This window comes from Saimiri boliviensis, chromosome 14 (assembly GCF_048565385.1).
Source record: "Saimiri boliviensis isolate mSaiBol1 chromosome 14, mSaiBol1.pri, whole genome shotgun sequence".
NCBI classification, from domain to species: domain Eukaryota; kingdom Metazoa; phylum Chordata; class Mammalia; order Primates; family Cebidae; genus Saimiri; species Saimiri boliviensis.
Window position 1 is genome coordinate 77375291 of NC_133462.1, and position 13553 is coordinate 77388843.

Genomic DNA, 13553 nt, shown 5'->3' on the forward strand with positions numbered 1-13553 from the left:
AGGCAAAGCTGATGGCTCTTGCTGCATAATTTCTTAAAGATCCCAATATACTTGGGATACTGTTAATATACCAGCAGCAAAGCTCTCTCCGGGACCATTGTGCCCCATGCCCCCAAACTTCTGTGTCCCTCATCTCAGTGGTAAAATTTAAAATGAACATTGGGTGAACAGGCTTAGGGTGGTTATTTTTAAAATTTTGCATGTTAAGGACATTTAAAACAAAACATCACCACCAACTATCCTATCACTTTATCTTTTCAAAAGGACATTTTAACAGTGCAAAAGTATGAAGGATGTGCTTCAAGATAGAGGAAAATAAATGGAATGAATTAGTTTTGTGAAGGACTCATGATGTCACTTGGTTTCTGGACACCATTTGAGACCTGGCTGTGGCTTGCCACGGCCTTGAGAGCCATCCCACAGCGGCGCTGCTGTTGGACCCTTTGGCTGGGACCTCAGGACCCCCTCGGGCAGCACACAAAGCCAAAGGGTTCAGCCTGATGGCATGATGCCCCTTTGTTGACAGGGCTGCATGCAAGGCCAGCGACGAGTGGCACGCATTGACGCCAGCCTAATTTGCTGAGGGCACATGCCATGCTTCCTGCAGCGCAGCGCTCTTCCGCACTTCTGCAAGATAGATGCGTTCTAGATACAAGAGTGTGTACCCTTGGCAGGAGTGCGGGAGCATAGTTTTCTGCCTTCTCAGGAGCATTCTTGGAAAGGGGCTTTCTGGGTGTTTCAGGAGCTCTGTGTTGGGGATGAGAGCGGTTCTTATTCTCTCCTGTTATAGATGAGGAAGCTGAGCCAAGAAGTAGGCTGGTCACCCAGGGCCATATGCTTATTTGTGACATCCCTGGGACTAGAGCTGAGACCTCAGTGGTGCACGCGGAAGTCTGAGCCTGGCCAGGCTCTGTAATTAGGCCCAAGAGGGGCTGTGTTAGGGCTTCCCTGCCCCCCACCAGTCCAGTTCTGGGAACAGAGGGCCAGATCCTGAGAAGCTGTGAGAACAGCCACAGGGAACTCCTCTCCCTTTCTGGTGCCCCTTCTTCCTGTGCAGTGCCCCTGTCCTCTCCTGGGGCCGGAGGATACCAGGTGGTGATAGAGAAAGACTGAATCACTGGGGAGTCAGGAAGACCTTGAAGCAAAGGGAAGCTGTGCTGCTGCATTTCTGCATGGACTTGTCTGTCAGATGAGGGTTGTTGGATATCGTAATAAAACCTGGGCTTAGCACCTGGTTTGTAGTTTGCTGCCATTTATCTTTAGCTGTATCTTTACCCCTTGCTGGTGGAGAAACTCCCCGGAGCCCTTCTCTGTAAACATGCCTGAGTTTCTGGCAGGAAAAGCCAATGTCGTGAGGAACATTGACTTACTCATCCCTGCCCAAGCCTGCTAGGAAGGGCCCTGTTTGTTGGAAGGTGTTTGATGTTTTGCTTTTTTTTTAAAGCCACCTGGTGTCCACCTGGGCAGAAGCCGAGTGACTGCTCAAGGGAGGGCTCTGTTTGTCTCTGATGACCTCCCAGAGGGACTTTTGGGAAGATGGGGCCACTTTGGGACTGGGCTCCAGAAGTCACATGAGACTGGCCCGAAGCCTGTGCTCCTGCCTGGGGGAGAAGCTGCTTCTCCCTCCCCTGTTATTCCTTCACTGCATAACTTCTGCCTGTGAGAAACACTCAGAAGCTTTCCTGGAACGGGCCAGGAGGGAAGCCAGGCTGCCGACAGAGGCTTTAGAGCCTGGAGCTTGCGATGGGCCAGTTTTCCTCCAGGACTCCCTTTCTGGCCACGTAGGCCGAGCCGGGGGGGCCTCTTAGAACATGAATCCAAGCAGGGAGAGGTGTGAGGTGTCCCAAGGGCTGTGGGGGTGCCAAGTGGGGTCCCATGACCTGGAGAATCTTGGCTGAGGCGCTTGTCTTCTGGAGTTGCCTCTGGTGCTGACTGTTTCTGGCTGAGGGCACAGCCCGGCCTGGGGTCCTGAGCATTGTAATGAGCCCAGGGCGGGAGGGCATCAGTTTATTCTGGGTTCACTGGTGCAGAAGCCTGTGAGGCCAAGGTCAGGGGTGCTGGCCAGCTGAGCTGGTTTCTGCCACCTGGGGAGCCTGCTGATGGAGCCTGTCTGTCCATCAGTGGGCAGCGCCTCAGCCTGGCACCGGCTGATCCTGAGGGACGTGTGGGGCCTGAGGCCTCCTCTCTGGAATGTTCTTTTGGTCATTTGTTTAATAACAGGTCCTTTCCAGTGGAGAGCTATGAGCCCAAAAGTGGCCAGAGAACAACAGTTTGAGGGGTGTCCTGACCAGAGGGTGGTGGGGACACACCTGTGTCTGCAGCAGGAGGGGCTCAGCGTGGCCCACCCTGCAGCTGTGGCATCTCTGGTAACCTGTGGAGCCACCTGCCTCTCTTGTAGGCTTGTCTCTGGACTTGCTCCAAGCAGAGAAAAATCTAGATGCAGAGACACTGGTGAAGGTCGCGGCAGTGCGCAGGCTAACGTCGCCTGCCTTAGTTTACTTTGCTAAGTCGTCAGATCGTGTGCATGAGTGCTGGCAGGGCCGAGGTGGGAGGTGTCAGGGAGTTCAGGTTTAAGTGGGGACTGTGGCTCCCAGCTCTGAGCCTGGCGCTTTCCACAGTGAGAGAAACAGCTGCTATATACCGGCCAGTCACAGACCCTGGGCCCCTGTCCCAGCACAGCAGACATCTGTACCATGTGTGTGTCGTTATCCCTGAGGGCCAGGAGGCTCGGCTTATCCTGCCCGACGCTGTCCGGGACAGACCCGCCAGCCACATGGGGCCTTGGAAGTGCAGCTGGTCCACAGCGGGATGTGCTGAGTAGAACACGCATGTGGCATTTGGAGGCTTCACGCACAGGCACAAGTGTAAAATCTCGCTAATATTTATTTTGATTACTTGTTGAAATGATACATTTTGGATATATTAAGTAAATTATGCTATTAGAATTCATTTTGCATACTACTTCTTGCCTTTTTCAGTGTGGCTACTAGAAAAGTTACAATGACACGTGTGGCTTGCCTTCTATTTCTTCTGGTCTGCACCGGTCCAGCCTTTTTGAATAGTCACGAGAACAGCGGCAGCAGCTCATGTGGCCTTTGTGTGTGCCCGCCCCGTGAGCGCTGCACTCATGCTGTGTTCAGCCCTCACGGCAGCCTGTGAGGCAGGGGCTGCCCGGACAGCTGGGGACCTGGAGGGTGCAGGGTTACCCAGGGGTGGGTGAAATGTATTGCAAAAACATTTTTTTCAAAAATTATCTTTTTATTTTTAAAATTTACTTTTCATTAAATTTTCAGCAAGTTCTGTATTTTTCATAAATGTCACCCACAATCACCGTAGAGAATTTGGAAACATGGAAGCAGACGCCAGTTTCCTTGCCCCTTAGAGAGAGTGCCCTGGTGGGAGCCCACTGCCCCCGACAGCCCCTGGCTGCGATATTGCCTGAGTGCTGAGCTGCGAGGGTTTGGGACTGCCGGGCTGTGATGTTGCCATGTTGCCAGGCTGCTGGGCTGTGGGGCTTCGATGTTGCGTGGGCCCGGGGCTGCCAGGTGCTCTTCATCCTCTGTCCACTTACCCATGCCTGCCCTGGAAAGCCAGCTAGAGCTGGGTATAAAGGAAGAGAATACCGGCCCTGTGTGAGGTATGGGCATCAGCGGACCTGCTGGGCTCCTGGGCAGGGGTTGGGAGATGGGGGGCAGCTTTCTTGAACAGCTGGGATCATTCAGTGATTGATTTTTGGACAAATGAGGTGTTGGTGGGCTTTGATTTGGAAGACTGTGAAGGAGGAGAAGGGGAAGGCCTGGCACCCGCGGTCGTCGGATATCAGTGCCTGCCAGCCCCCCAGAAAGGGCAGGATGGCCGAGAGGGCCTTCCCCTCCCCATTGAGGGCTTGGCCTGAGCCCCGCCAGTCTCCCTGGGCGTGGGTTAGGGAGATGACCTGAAGTGTTCTCACTCTCACTACCAAGTGCTTTGCCTGCCTTTCCTGTGCCAGTGAATTAGGGAAGTCTAGGTGAGTGGAGGCTCTGTAGACAGACCTGAAGGGGGTGGTTAGTTCTGGGGGTGTCCTGTGTGGTCACGATGGCCTTGGCTGTGGGCCATCCCCCGTCTGTCTTCCCATTTTTGCTGGTTCCCAAGTGCTTCCCAGCTGACGTTACTTTGGGGTGTCCATGTGCCCGAGTCTGTGGATTATCAAAGGTGATGTTGTGGGGTAGGGATGCATGAATCTGGAAACACCTCTCTAGAGCCAAATGTTCTCTTCAGACAACAGGTGTGCATCTCCTACCTTGTTCCCCACTTTTCAAAATGCTGATGTGGCATTGTGACCGAGGGCCCCTGGCACAAGTGGTGTCTGTGTGGCGCTGCCCAGGCCCTGTGGGTGGGCGAGCGGGTGGCCCAGCCCTGTGTGAGCACTGAGTGCCCGCCACCTCCCCCTTGCAGGTCTGGCCGTGGGTCTGGGTTTCGGGGCACTGGCAGAGGTCGCCAAGAAGAGCCTGCGTTCCGAGGACCCCTCAGGTGAGCTGGGCCCTTCAGTGGGAGGGGCAGGGTGGGCCCTGGGAGGGTTGAGCCTGTCTGCCCCCAGCCACACCTGTGCTCTGGGAGCGTCAGCCAGTTGGGCCACATTCGTATGGTGCTCCATGTGAGTGGCACCCGTGGGGTGGTGAGGCTGTTCATAGGGATGGATTGACTTGCTTTAGAGGGGGTGAGGCTGGAGGCCCCTACTCCTCCCAGCCCCGAGTGGCCACCCAGACCCTTCCTTTTGTCTGCCTGCATACCCACACATTGACACACTTCCTCCACATGTCTGCACACCCCACACCCCCTCTGCACACACGCACAGCCCGACACACCCACCTGACATGCACTGCACTGAACACCTTACACACCCTCTGCTCACTCCCACCCTCCTCCACACACCTGCACACCCGCTCACCCCGTCACATGCACACCCTTACATACCTACCCTCACACGTACTGCACACTTTACACATTCACCTACACATCCTCCACACACCCATACACCTCCTTACACACCCTCTGCAACCTGCACATGCACACCCTGGTTGCACACCCCCTTTTTGCTGCTGCCCTACTCTCCGTGAGCCCCTGTGGCCTGCTGGTCTGGCCGGGTCAGGCATGGCTGGGGGCGGGGAGGTGTGTATTCCTGGTGCAGACCTCGAAGGCTCCTCCTCACCAGCTCAGTAACCTAGGGAGGCTGCAGCCTCTGCAGAGGCACCTCCTCACCCCTGAGGTGAAGGTCACAGCCAGGGTCAGGCAGGCGGTCAGGTCAGGACACTCTTCCCACTGAGGCTGGTGGCCTGCTGTGGCTGGGCCCTCCGTGGAGAGGTTCTGCTGATGGGCCACACTGAGGCTTTGATGAGGGGTGGGGGACACTGAGCTCTCGCCGCCTCTGCCTGTGAGCACCAGGCCAGGGTGTCCTCAGGCCTCCCCAGGCGTGGGCGAGGGCCAGGTAGGTGCCAGGTCAACCCAGTAGGGGCTTTCCTGTTAGCGGGGCCTGGGGTATGGAGAGCAGTGCCGAGGGAGCTGTCTGCTTGGTGGATTTCCCTAAATGCATTTGGAGTTCTGGGCCGAGTTCCCTGGCCCCAGCCCATTCAGGGAATGTGAGCTCATTCTGGTATCTCGCCCTTCCACCCCCATCCATGGGGACCCCCAGTGACACCCAGGGTCTGGCCACATTGTAGCCCTCACAGCCTTGCCTGCCAGCCTGTGCCAGCCTTCCTTGGAGGCCCTTCCCGCCCCCTGGACAGCCCCCCTCCACTCACCAACACTCCCTTCTGGGGCGAGGGCACCAGTCCATCTCATAGGCCTCAATTGAGTCCTGGGGACATGGGCGGCATGCGTGTCCTTGGAAGGGGCTAAGGACAGAGGGCTTAGCAAGGGTATTTTTAGTGTTGGTGCTGAAACCCTCTGGGAAATAAAACCTGCGTTTCTCTGGAAGGAGAAGTCAGCCTTCCCCTACTGTCCCGTACTGTTCCTGCCAACGTTGGCTGCTCTCCAGACTACCCTGTCCAAGCAGGGAAGAGGCCAGGCTGGCTCCACACCTACAGTTGGTGTCCTTTGTCAGGGACAGTGGTGGCCCCAGGCTGGAGGTTAAGGGGCCTGGGTGTCCTTAGCTCTGAGAGTGGGGCTTGAGGCTTAGGCTGTAGTGGGATGGCCCTGGGTCGCCCCAAACTGTGCTCCAGCTTCCTGCCCAGGCCCTGGCACCCTCTGGCCTGGAGGAGACCAGCCACCTTGGCTGAGCTCTGCCCTGGAAGGGCCTTTCCTGAGCTGGGGGCCACGCCACCGTAGCCTGGGCCATGCTGGCTCATCCTCATAGCCAGCCTTGCCTGGGGGGGAGGTGGACATGCCTCCAGCTTGTGGGATTGGCCAGCTTTGCTGACGGGCTACCTGGGAAAGCCCAGATTGGGCCAGGCACTGTTCCCATCTCTCAGGAGTGCTATGAAGAGAGACTCTCCCTCCTCTGGCCTGACAGTGGCCTCTGCCCACGGCTTCCCTCTTTGCCTGCCCCTCCCCTGGGACCAAGGCCCATGCCTCCAGCTCCCAAGTGCCCCAGGGCTAGGGGCCAGAGGGGACATTGACTGCCTTTCCTTCTGCACTGAACTGGCTTTGCCCATGGGTCATAGCTCCGCCTGCTAGGGCAGCTCAGCCTCTTCCCATGGGGCTAACATCTCCCACCTTCCCAGGGCCCTTCCTGCTGTCTGGGACCCCAGAGTGAGCCCGGCCCCTTTCCATGCAGGTGCCTGCACTTGTGGGCAGATGTGGTTCTTCTCTGAGGCTCCTGTTCCATTCTTAGGCTGGCCCACCCCACCGTGGTTTCTCAGGGGCCAGGCTGCACTCAGCTCCGGGGCAGGGGGCAGTGGCACGGTTACCTCTCTTCCCCTGCAGGGGTCCCGGCTCTGTGCCACCTGAGCACTGTGCCAGGCCGGAAATGATTTGAGCTGAGGCAAGTGCCGGGTGCTATGGGAGCCAGAGAGGAGGAAGCTGCACTGTGGCCTCCTGGGGCTTCAGATCTAACTAGATTCACTGGACAGAGGGCAGGAGAAGCTCTGAATGTCACAAGGGCTAGAGGCCTGACCATAGGAGCTCAGGGAAGGCAGAAGGACCCAGATCCCCAGATTCCTGCTCAGGCCTTTTTGCGCCTCTGGACAGGGGCACCCCCACGTTTAGGCAGTGCTGAGCTGATGGCCCAGGAGGGGGCGGAAACCAGAGGGGACCCAGCCACCCTGGGCCACACGGCTGCTGGCAGCGGACTCAGCCAGCCTTCTGCTGCTCCTGAGTCATGGCCTCCAGCCTTCCCCCCGGCGGACTGGAAAAAGCCCAACTGCACCCTTGAGGTCACTGCATGCTTATTACTGGTCAGCTGGCTGGAGGGGAGAGATGGGCACCAGGGGGCTGTGCTGCCCTTGACCTGAGTGCCCCTCCCTTGACGACGGGCTCTGGCTGTAGCCACTTGGCCCCACGTGACAGATGCATGCTGACCCCATGGGTGCAGAGGACCTTTGCGGTGCCCTGGGTGGGGGTGCACAGGGCAAAGGCTTGGACCCAGGGGTCCCTCCCTCCCTCTTGGTCCTGCCCCCGCCTCCAGCTGATCGTGCCTTTTCCCACGTACCTTCCAGCCACAGGCAGCACCACAGCCCTGTCCCTGCCTGCCAGGTCCCCATGTGAAGGGGAGGCCTTCTGTGCGTGTGTGTGTATGTATACGCATGTATGTGTGCATGCCTGTGTGTATTGAGAGGCGCTGGCCTAGGGCCTGGGGATGCGGTTCACACAGGCTTGGGGAGGTGGACATGGGACAGTAGTTAAAGTTGTGTTGCTGCTTTTATGGATGCCTGGGAGAGAAGACATCGTCCGAGGTTTTGCCATCCCACTCCCCGAGCCCCTACCCACCCTTCAATACCATGGTGACCCCTCCCGCCCACCCGCCTGCAGGGAAGAAGGCTGTGCTGGATTCCAGTCCCTTCCTGTCTGAGGCCAATGCTGAACGCATTGTACGCACGCTCTGCAAGGTGCGCGGCGCCGCGCTCAAGCTGGGCCAGATGCTGAGCATCCAGGGTGAGTGGGTGCAGGGCCTGCTGCTGGGGTCAACTTCCAGGGCCGGGAGCAGTGGCCCCACCAAAGCTCAGTGGGCAAGATGTGTGTGGGCTGGGGAGGGATCTTGGTGCGTAATAGGCGTGGTCTCTAGGCAGGTGGCTCTGGCTCCAAAAAACACATGGGAAAAAGAGCAGAGAGGAAAAACTCTCTGGAGGCGGTCTCAACATTTTACTGTTTCATTTTCCAAATTTCTTTCAATTATGAAACACTCTGCACGCCAAAAAGCCCACCTTCTCAGGTGGCTGGACTGAGGCTGGGGCTCTGGGGATGCCGAGTGGCCCAGGGTGCCTGTGAGGGCTCCTGTCTGTCTGGCCTCACCTGTGCTCTTGGTGGGGAGGGTGTGGTGGCCAGAGCACTCCAGGAGTGTGCCTCTCCAGGTCCTGCTGGCCCGGTGTCCCTCCTGGCCACTGGTTTTCATCCCCAGGTTCACCCTCTGACACTCTCTTGCCTTCCAGACGACGCCTTCATCAACCCCCACCTGGCCAAGATCTTCGAGCGGGTGCGGCAGAGTGCAGACTTCATGCCATTGAAACAGATGATGGTGAGGAGCCAGGGGCTCTGCCTGCCCTCTGGGTCCTCAGTCCCCACTGGGTGGAGGGGACAGGCTTGGGGCTTCCCTGGGTGACCCAGGTAGGGCTGTGCTCAGAGATTTTCCCTGCCCTGCCCTCCAGAAAACTCTCAACCACGACCTGGGCTCCAACTGGTGGGACAAGCTAGAGTACTTTGAGGAGCGGCCCTTTGCCGCTGCGTCTATTGGGCAGGTGCACCTGGCCCGCATGAAGGGGGGTCGAGAGGTAGCCATGAAGATCCAGGTAGGTGGCGTGGTGCACAGTGCTTGTTGGGGGCAGAGCCGGGGCCTGGCTCATGGGGCCTCTGCACCCCATGCCCTGAAGGACACCCTGTCTCCTGGCAGGGCCATGTGTGGTATTCTCTGGCCCCGGTGCCTGGTTGGGATGGGAAGCTTGGGAAGTATTTGCTAAATGAGTAACTTTGGGGGCACGGAGGGGCCCCCAGCAAGCTTGGTTTGGGATGGGCAGGGACAGAGAACAAGTGATTTGCCTTTTGTGGCCGGAGCTGGTGGGAGGGTGGCTCTGAGTTGTTCCTGGGGGTGGAGTAAGGCAGGAATAGAAGGTGGTTAAGGCTGTGATGGGGCCCAGGGGTCATGGCAGCATGGCTGGGTCTTAGCTCTGGTTCTTCAGGGCGTAGGCTGGGGACAGGACACAGCTGGGAAGCCAGCAGGAGGTGGGAGTGCCCCAGGCAGGGCCCACTCGTCTCCCTGGTTTAACTCCCCTGCCCTGCCCCCACCCCACAGTACCCTGGTGTGGCCCAGAGCATCAACAGCGACGTCAACAATCTCATGGCTGTGCTGAACATGAGCAACATGCTTCCAGAAGGTCTGAGGCTGGGCAGCTGGGTCAAGGGCAGGAATGGGTGGCAGGAATCTGCACTGGGCTCTGGGGACCAGGGTGGGGCCTCCCTGCAGAGCAGCCTTCCACACTGATGCCCTGCTCCCCCACCCAGGCCTGTTCCCCGAGCACCTGATCGATGTGCTGAGGCGGGAGCTGACCCTGGAGTGTGACTACCAGCGGGAAGCCGCCTGCGCCCGCAAGTTCAGGTGTGGCCCCTGACTGGGCCCCTTGCATGTTTCCACCAGGGAGGCAGAAGGGACCACCACGTTCAGCAGCTGGTGAAGGCCCCTTTGGCTTTGAGGGGCAGAGGGCTCAGGTTGCAGCCCGGGACGAGGCCACACCCTGCCCCGGGATGAAGGGCCCTCTGCCTGGTGGGGTGTGTATGTGTGTCGGGGAGGTGTGGAGGGGCTGTGGCCAGGTCGTGACCTCCCGCCCCACCCAGGGAGCTGCTGAAGGGCCACCCCTTCTTCTATGTGCCTGAGATCGTGGACGAGCTCTGCAGCCCACATGTGCTGACCACAGAGCTGGTATCCGGCTTCCCCTTGGACCAGGCCGAAGGGCTCAGCCAGGAGATTCGGAATGAGGTGCGTCTGTGCCAGCAGACAGGTGGGGCCGGGGTGGCCCTGCTGTGTGGCTATTTGGTGACCTAATGGTGTGAGACATGGCCTTGGAGCCCTGAGGTGCTCCCTAGGGGTGAGGGGCGGTGAAGTAGCACCAGTGGGACTTAGGGCAACACAGAGCAGCTGCTGCCTTCCTTGGCCCAAGTGACGCTGGGAATCAAACAGTCCCTGGAGGGGGGGGGGGGCAAAACAGGAGGCAGAGGCTTTTCTGGCCCCAGACTCCCAGGGCACCAGGCAGTGTGGTGCTGCCTGACGCAGGCCCCTCGTGCTGTCCCCAGATCTGTTACAACATCCTGGTTCTGTGCTTGAGGGAGCTGTTCGAGTTCCACTTCATGCAGACAGACCCCAACTGGTCCAACTTCTTCTATGACCCTCAGCAGCACAAGGTGAGCCCCAGGGTGGGGGCACCTGCAGCCAGGCCTAAGAGCTCTGAATGGGGTGCGTGAGGCCCTAGCCTGCCCCTCATCCTGGGAGTCAGCAGAGCACTCAAGGTTTGGGAGTGAGGGTCTTCACTGCCCTCTGTTGCACCATTCCCCAGCCCTACAGCCCCACCATAGAGCGCCAGGGCCAACCTTCTCCTGGTATCTGTTTTCCAGGTGGCTCTTTTGGACTTTGGGGCAACACGGGAATATGACAGGTCCTTCACCGACCTCTACATTCAGGTAAGGTCAGGAGAGGGGTCTGACCTTGGTCCATGTTTTTCCGAGGCTGGGAGAGGATGCTGGGGGACTCGGGGTAGGGGGAATGACTGGGGTCCTGACCTCATTCCTCATCTGCACTGCCTGTTGCTCAGGTCTGGCGACAGCAGCTGCCAGATGTGTCACAGCACTGGCCTGGGCCCTGTGCACAGAGAGGGTGGGGTGGGTCCGGGTGTGGCACTTGGCTCCCTGGGATATTGGAGCTTTTCTTTCCGTGCTGCCCACGGGTCTCCTCCTGTGCCTCTCCACAGATCATCAGGGCTGCTGCCGACAGGGACAGGGAGACTGTGCGGGCAAAATCCATAGAGATGAAGTTCCTCACCGGCTATGAGGTCAAGGTGAGCAGGGTTGTGGAGGCTCCCCTGGGCCTGCTGATCCAGGACCCAGGATGTCAGCACAGGGGGCAGCTGCCCTTGAGGGGCCCCCAGAGCCTGGGCCTCCTTGTGCACGGTCATGTCCCTGTGCTCTGTGCGTGAGATTTTCTGAGAGCCGGTGAGTTGGGGGCTCTGGACTTTTGACGCTCCCGTTTCTGCCTCTCTCTCTCGCCCACCTAGGGCTTGGAGTCGGGGCTGGACTGTTTTTTGGCCAGAACAGTGTTGTTTTAAAACTCTGAATGAGGGCCAGGAGGCAGGCTCATCCCCTGCATTGTACCATAGGCCGCACCACTCCCTTTTGTATTGCATCAGCCCAGTTCACACATTACCCTGGGGATCCCGGCCCCTGCAGGTTTGAGCTTATGCCTGTTACCGTGATGTAATCGTTTACAGCAGAGCTTTGAGTAAGAACGCAGCGCTCCGGCACCATGGGAGAAACCCAGGCTGGTGGAGGCCTCTGGTGTCTCACCGCCATTTACCCTTCCTCTCCTGCCCCAGGTCATGGAAGATGCCCACTTGGATGCCATCCTCATCCTGGGGGAGGCTTTTGCCTCTGATGAGCCTTTTGATTTTGGCACCCAGAGCACCACCGAGAAGATCCACAACCTGATTCCCGTCATGCTGAGGCACCGTCTTGTCCCCCCACCTGAGGAGACCTACTCCCTGCACAGGAAGATGGGGGGCTCCTTTCTCATCTGCTCCAAGCTAAAGGCCCGCTTCCCCTGCAAGGCCATGTTCGAGGAGGCTTATAGCAACTACTGCAGGAGGCAGGCCCAGCAGTAGGGCTGGGGCCCAGGCCAGCTCCGAGGGTACTCTGTCCTTCAGACAGGCCAAAAACCAGTAGGGAGGTGGTGATGATGCTCTGTTTAACTCCTTTGCCCAGTTAGAAGGGGCGGCTGGTTCTCCTGGGAGACAGGGGCCACCTGGAGCCCTGGAGCTAGTGTGTTCGTTCCACAGTTCCCGTCACTAAATGGTTGTAGGGTGAGAAGTACAGGAGCGAAGGTGAAGCCCCACTGCTGGGTCAGTCTGCCTTAGGTGTCCTCTGAAATTAGATGAAGATGAAAGGGCAACTCTGTTTTCTTTTTCCTGATGTGAATGTTAAGCAGAAGGGGGAGAGTCCTGAATCCCTTCCAACCTCTGCTCCAGTTCAAAACCCAGAAACCAGAACACAGATTAGACTGTGGGACTTTATCATCTGTGTAGTAGGGGGTGTGTGTCTATGTTTCTAGAGTGAGATTTGTGTTTTCTGCCCTTTTCCTCTCCGGCCGGTGGGCTGGAGCTGGGAGAGGTGCTGATCGAACAGTGCCAACAAGTGCTCCTTAATTAAGCCTGTAAGGCTCAGGCCTGTGGGGCTGGCGCTCACCTGTAACGGCTGAATGTTTCTAAACTGCTGCCCCAGGGAGAGGACGGGAGCAGCGGAACAGGGAACGCCAGACACGCTGGCTGCTGCTGGAAGGTGGAGTGGGGCTTCCTTCCTGAGGAGAGATGCAGGTGTCGCCAGTTCCAGCCGAAGCCTCCTCACGGGCTCTGTCAATTTTTGTACAAGTCTTATAATTATTGAAACAAGTTGTTTTAGTGTAATAAAAACGCTTGTGAGAAGTGCTTTCGTGCTGGTACCCCCTTCTATATTCTGGAGGATGACGATGAGCTGGACTTTATAGCTCGTGGTAGTGTTTCTTTTCTGACCTCACGGTCAGAGCAGGCTCAGTGTCACACCCTATTTGCAAGGTTTGGGCCTGGTTCAGCGTGAGGCCCTTGGCCCTGAACCTGGAAGGCTCAGCCCGTTCACTGTAAGAGGGGAGGTGGCGGGGTGGAGAACAGGAGGCGGCTGTGGTGTCACTGCCCCAGCCCCTTGGCAGGCCGTACCATACTGCTGAAGCAGCTGTACCCAGTGATGGTGGCACCTGTGGGAGGACAGTGACACCTGCCAGCAGGGCTGGTGCCTGGTCTGCATCGCAGCAAGACCCTCTCTAGACATCAGCTGAAGTTGAGGACCACTTCCTGAAAAGTGGCTTTTTCTGGGGCCAGCTTCATTCCTAGGTAACAGGACAGTCTGGACATTCAGCTGGGGCCCTTCCTACAGACCTGTGAGCACTTGAAAGTGCATGTGCAGACCGCAGAGGTCCAAAGGAGGCTTATGGAAGTATAAGCTTTCAGAGTTCTTAAAACGTGCTTTCTGAAATTTGGGACTGCTGAGTAAAAGACCCAGTAGCTCCGAGACAGGATGGAGAGGCCTGGGGGGTGTCCGTGAGGCCGCCTGGCTAGCACCGGCACCGAGCACCACTGTCAGATCCCGGCTGGAATTCTTGCAGCCCTCCTAAGGGTATTTGCTGCTTTTTTTTTTTT

At 58.0% G+C, this 13553-nt stretch overlaps 1 protein-coding gene across 3 annotated transcripts in view; it reads left to right on the forward strand.

The window, feature by feature from the left end:
* COQ8A (coenzyme Q8A) overlaps positions 1–12809 on the forward strand; it is a 49566-nt gene extending 36757 nt beyond the window's left edge. For all 3 annotated transcript variants that reach the window (XM_010340877.3, XM_003930288.4, XM_074385305.1), the window contains exons 5-15: positions 4435–4509; positions 7945–8067; positions 8562–8647; positions 8778–8918; positions 9419–9500; positions 9628–9721; positions 9958–10099; positions 10414–10521; positions 10732–10797; positions 11085–11171; positions 11706–12809. In XM_010340877.3, the coding sequence (XP_010339179.3) occupies positions 4435–4509; positions 7945–8067; positions 8562–8647; positions 8778–8918; positions 9419–9500; positions 9628–9721; positions 9958–10099; positions 10414–10521; positions 10732–10797; positions 11085–11171; positions 11706–11990 (1289 nt within the window). In that variant the 3' untranslated portion in view covers positions 11991–12809. The remainder of the gene's footprint in view (positions 1–4434; positions 4510–7944; positions 8068–8561; positions 8648–8777; positions 8919–9418; positions 9501–9627; positions 9722–9957; positions 10100–10413; positions 10522–10731; positions 10798–11084; positions 11172–11705) is intronic.
* The last annotated feature ends 744 nt before the right edge of the window (positions 12810–13553 follow it).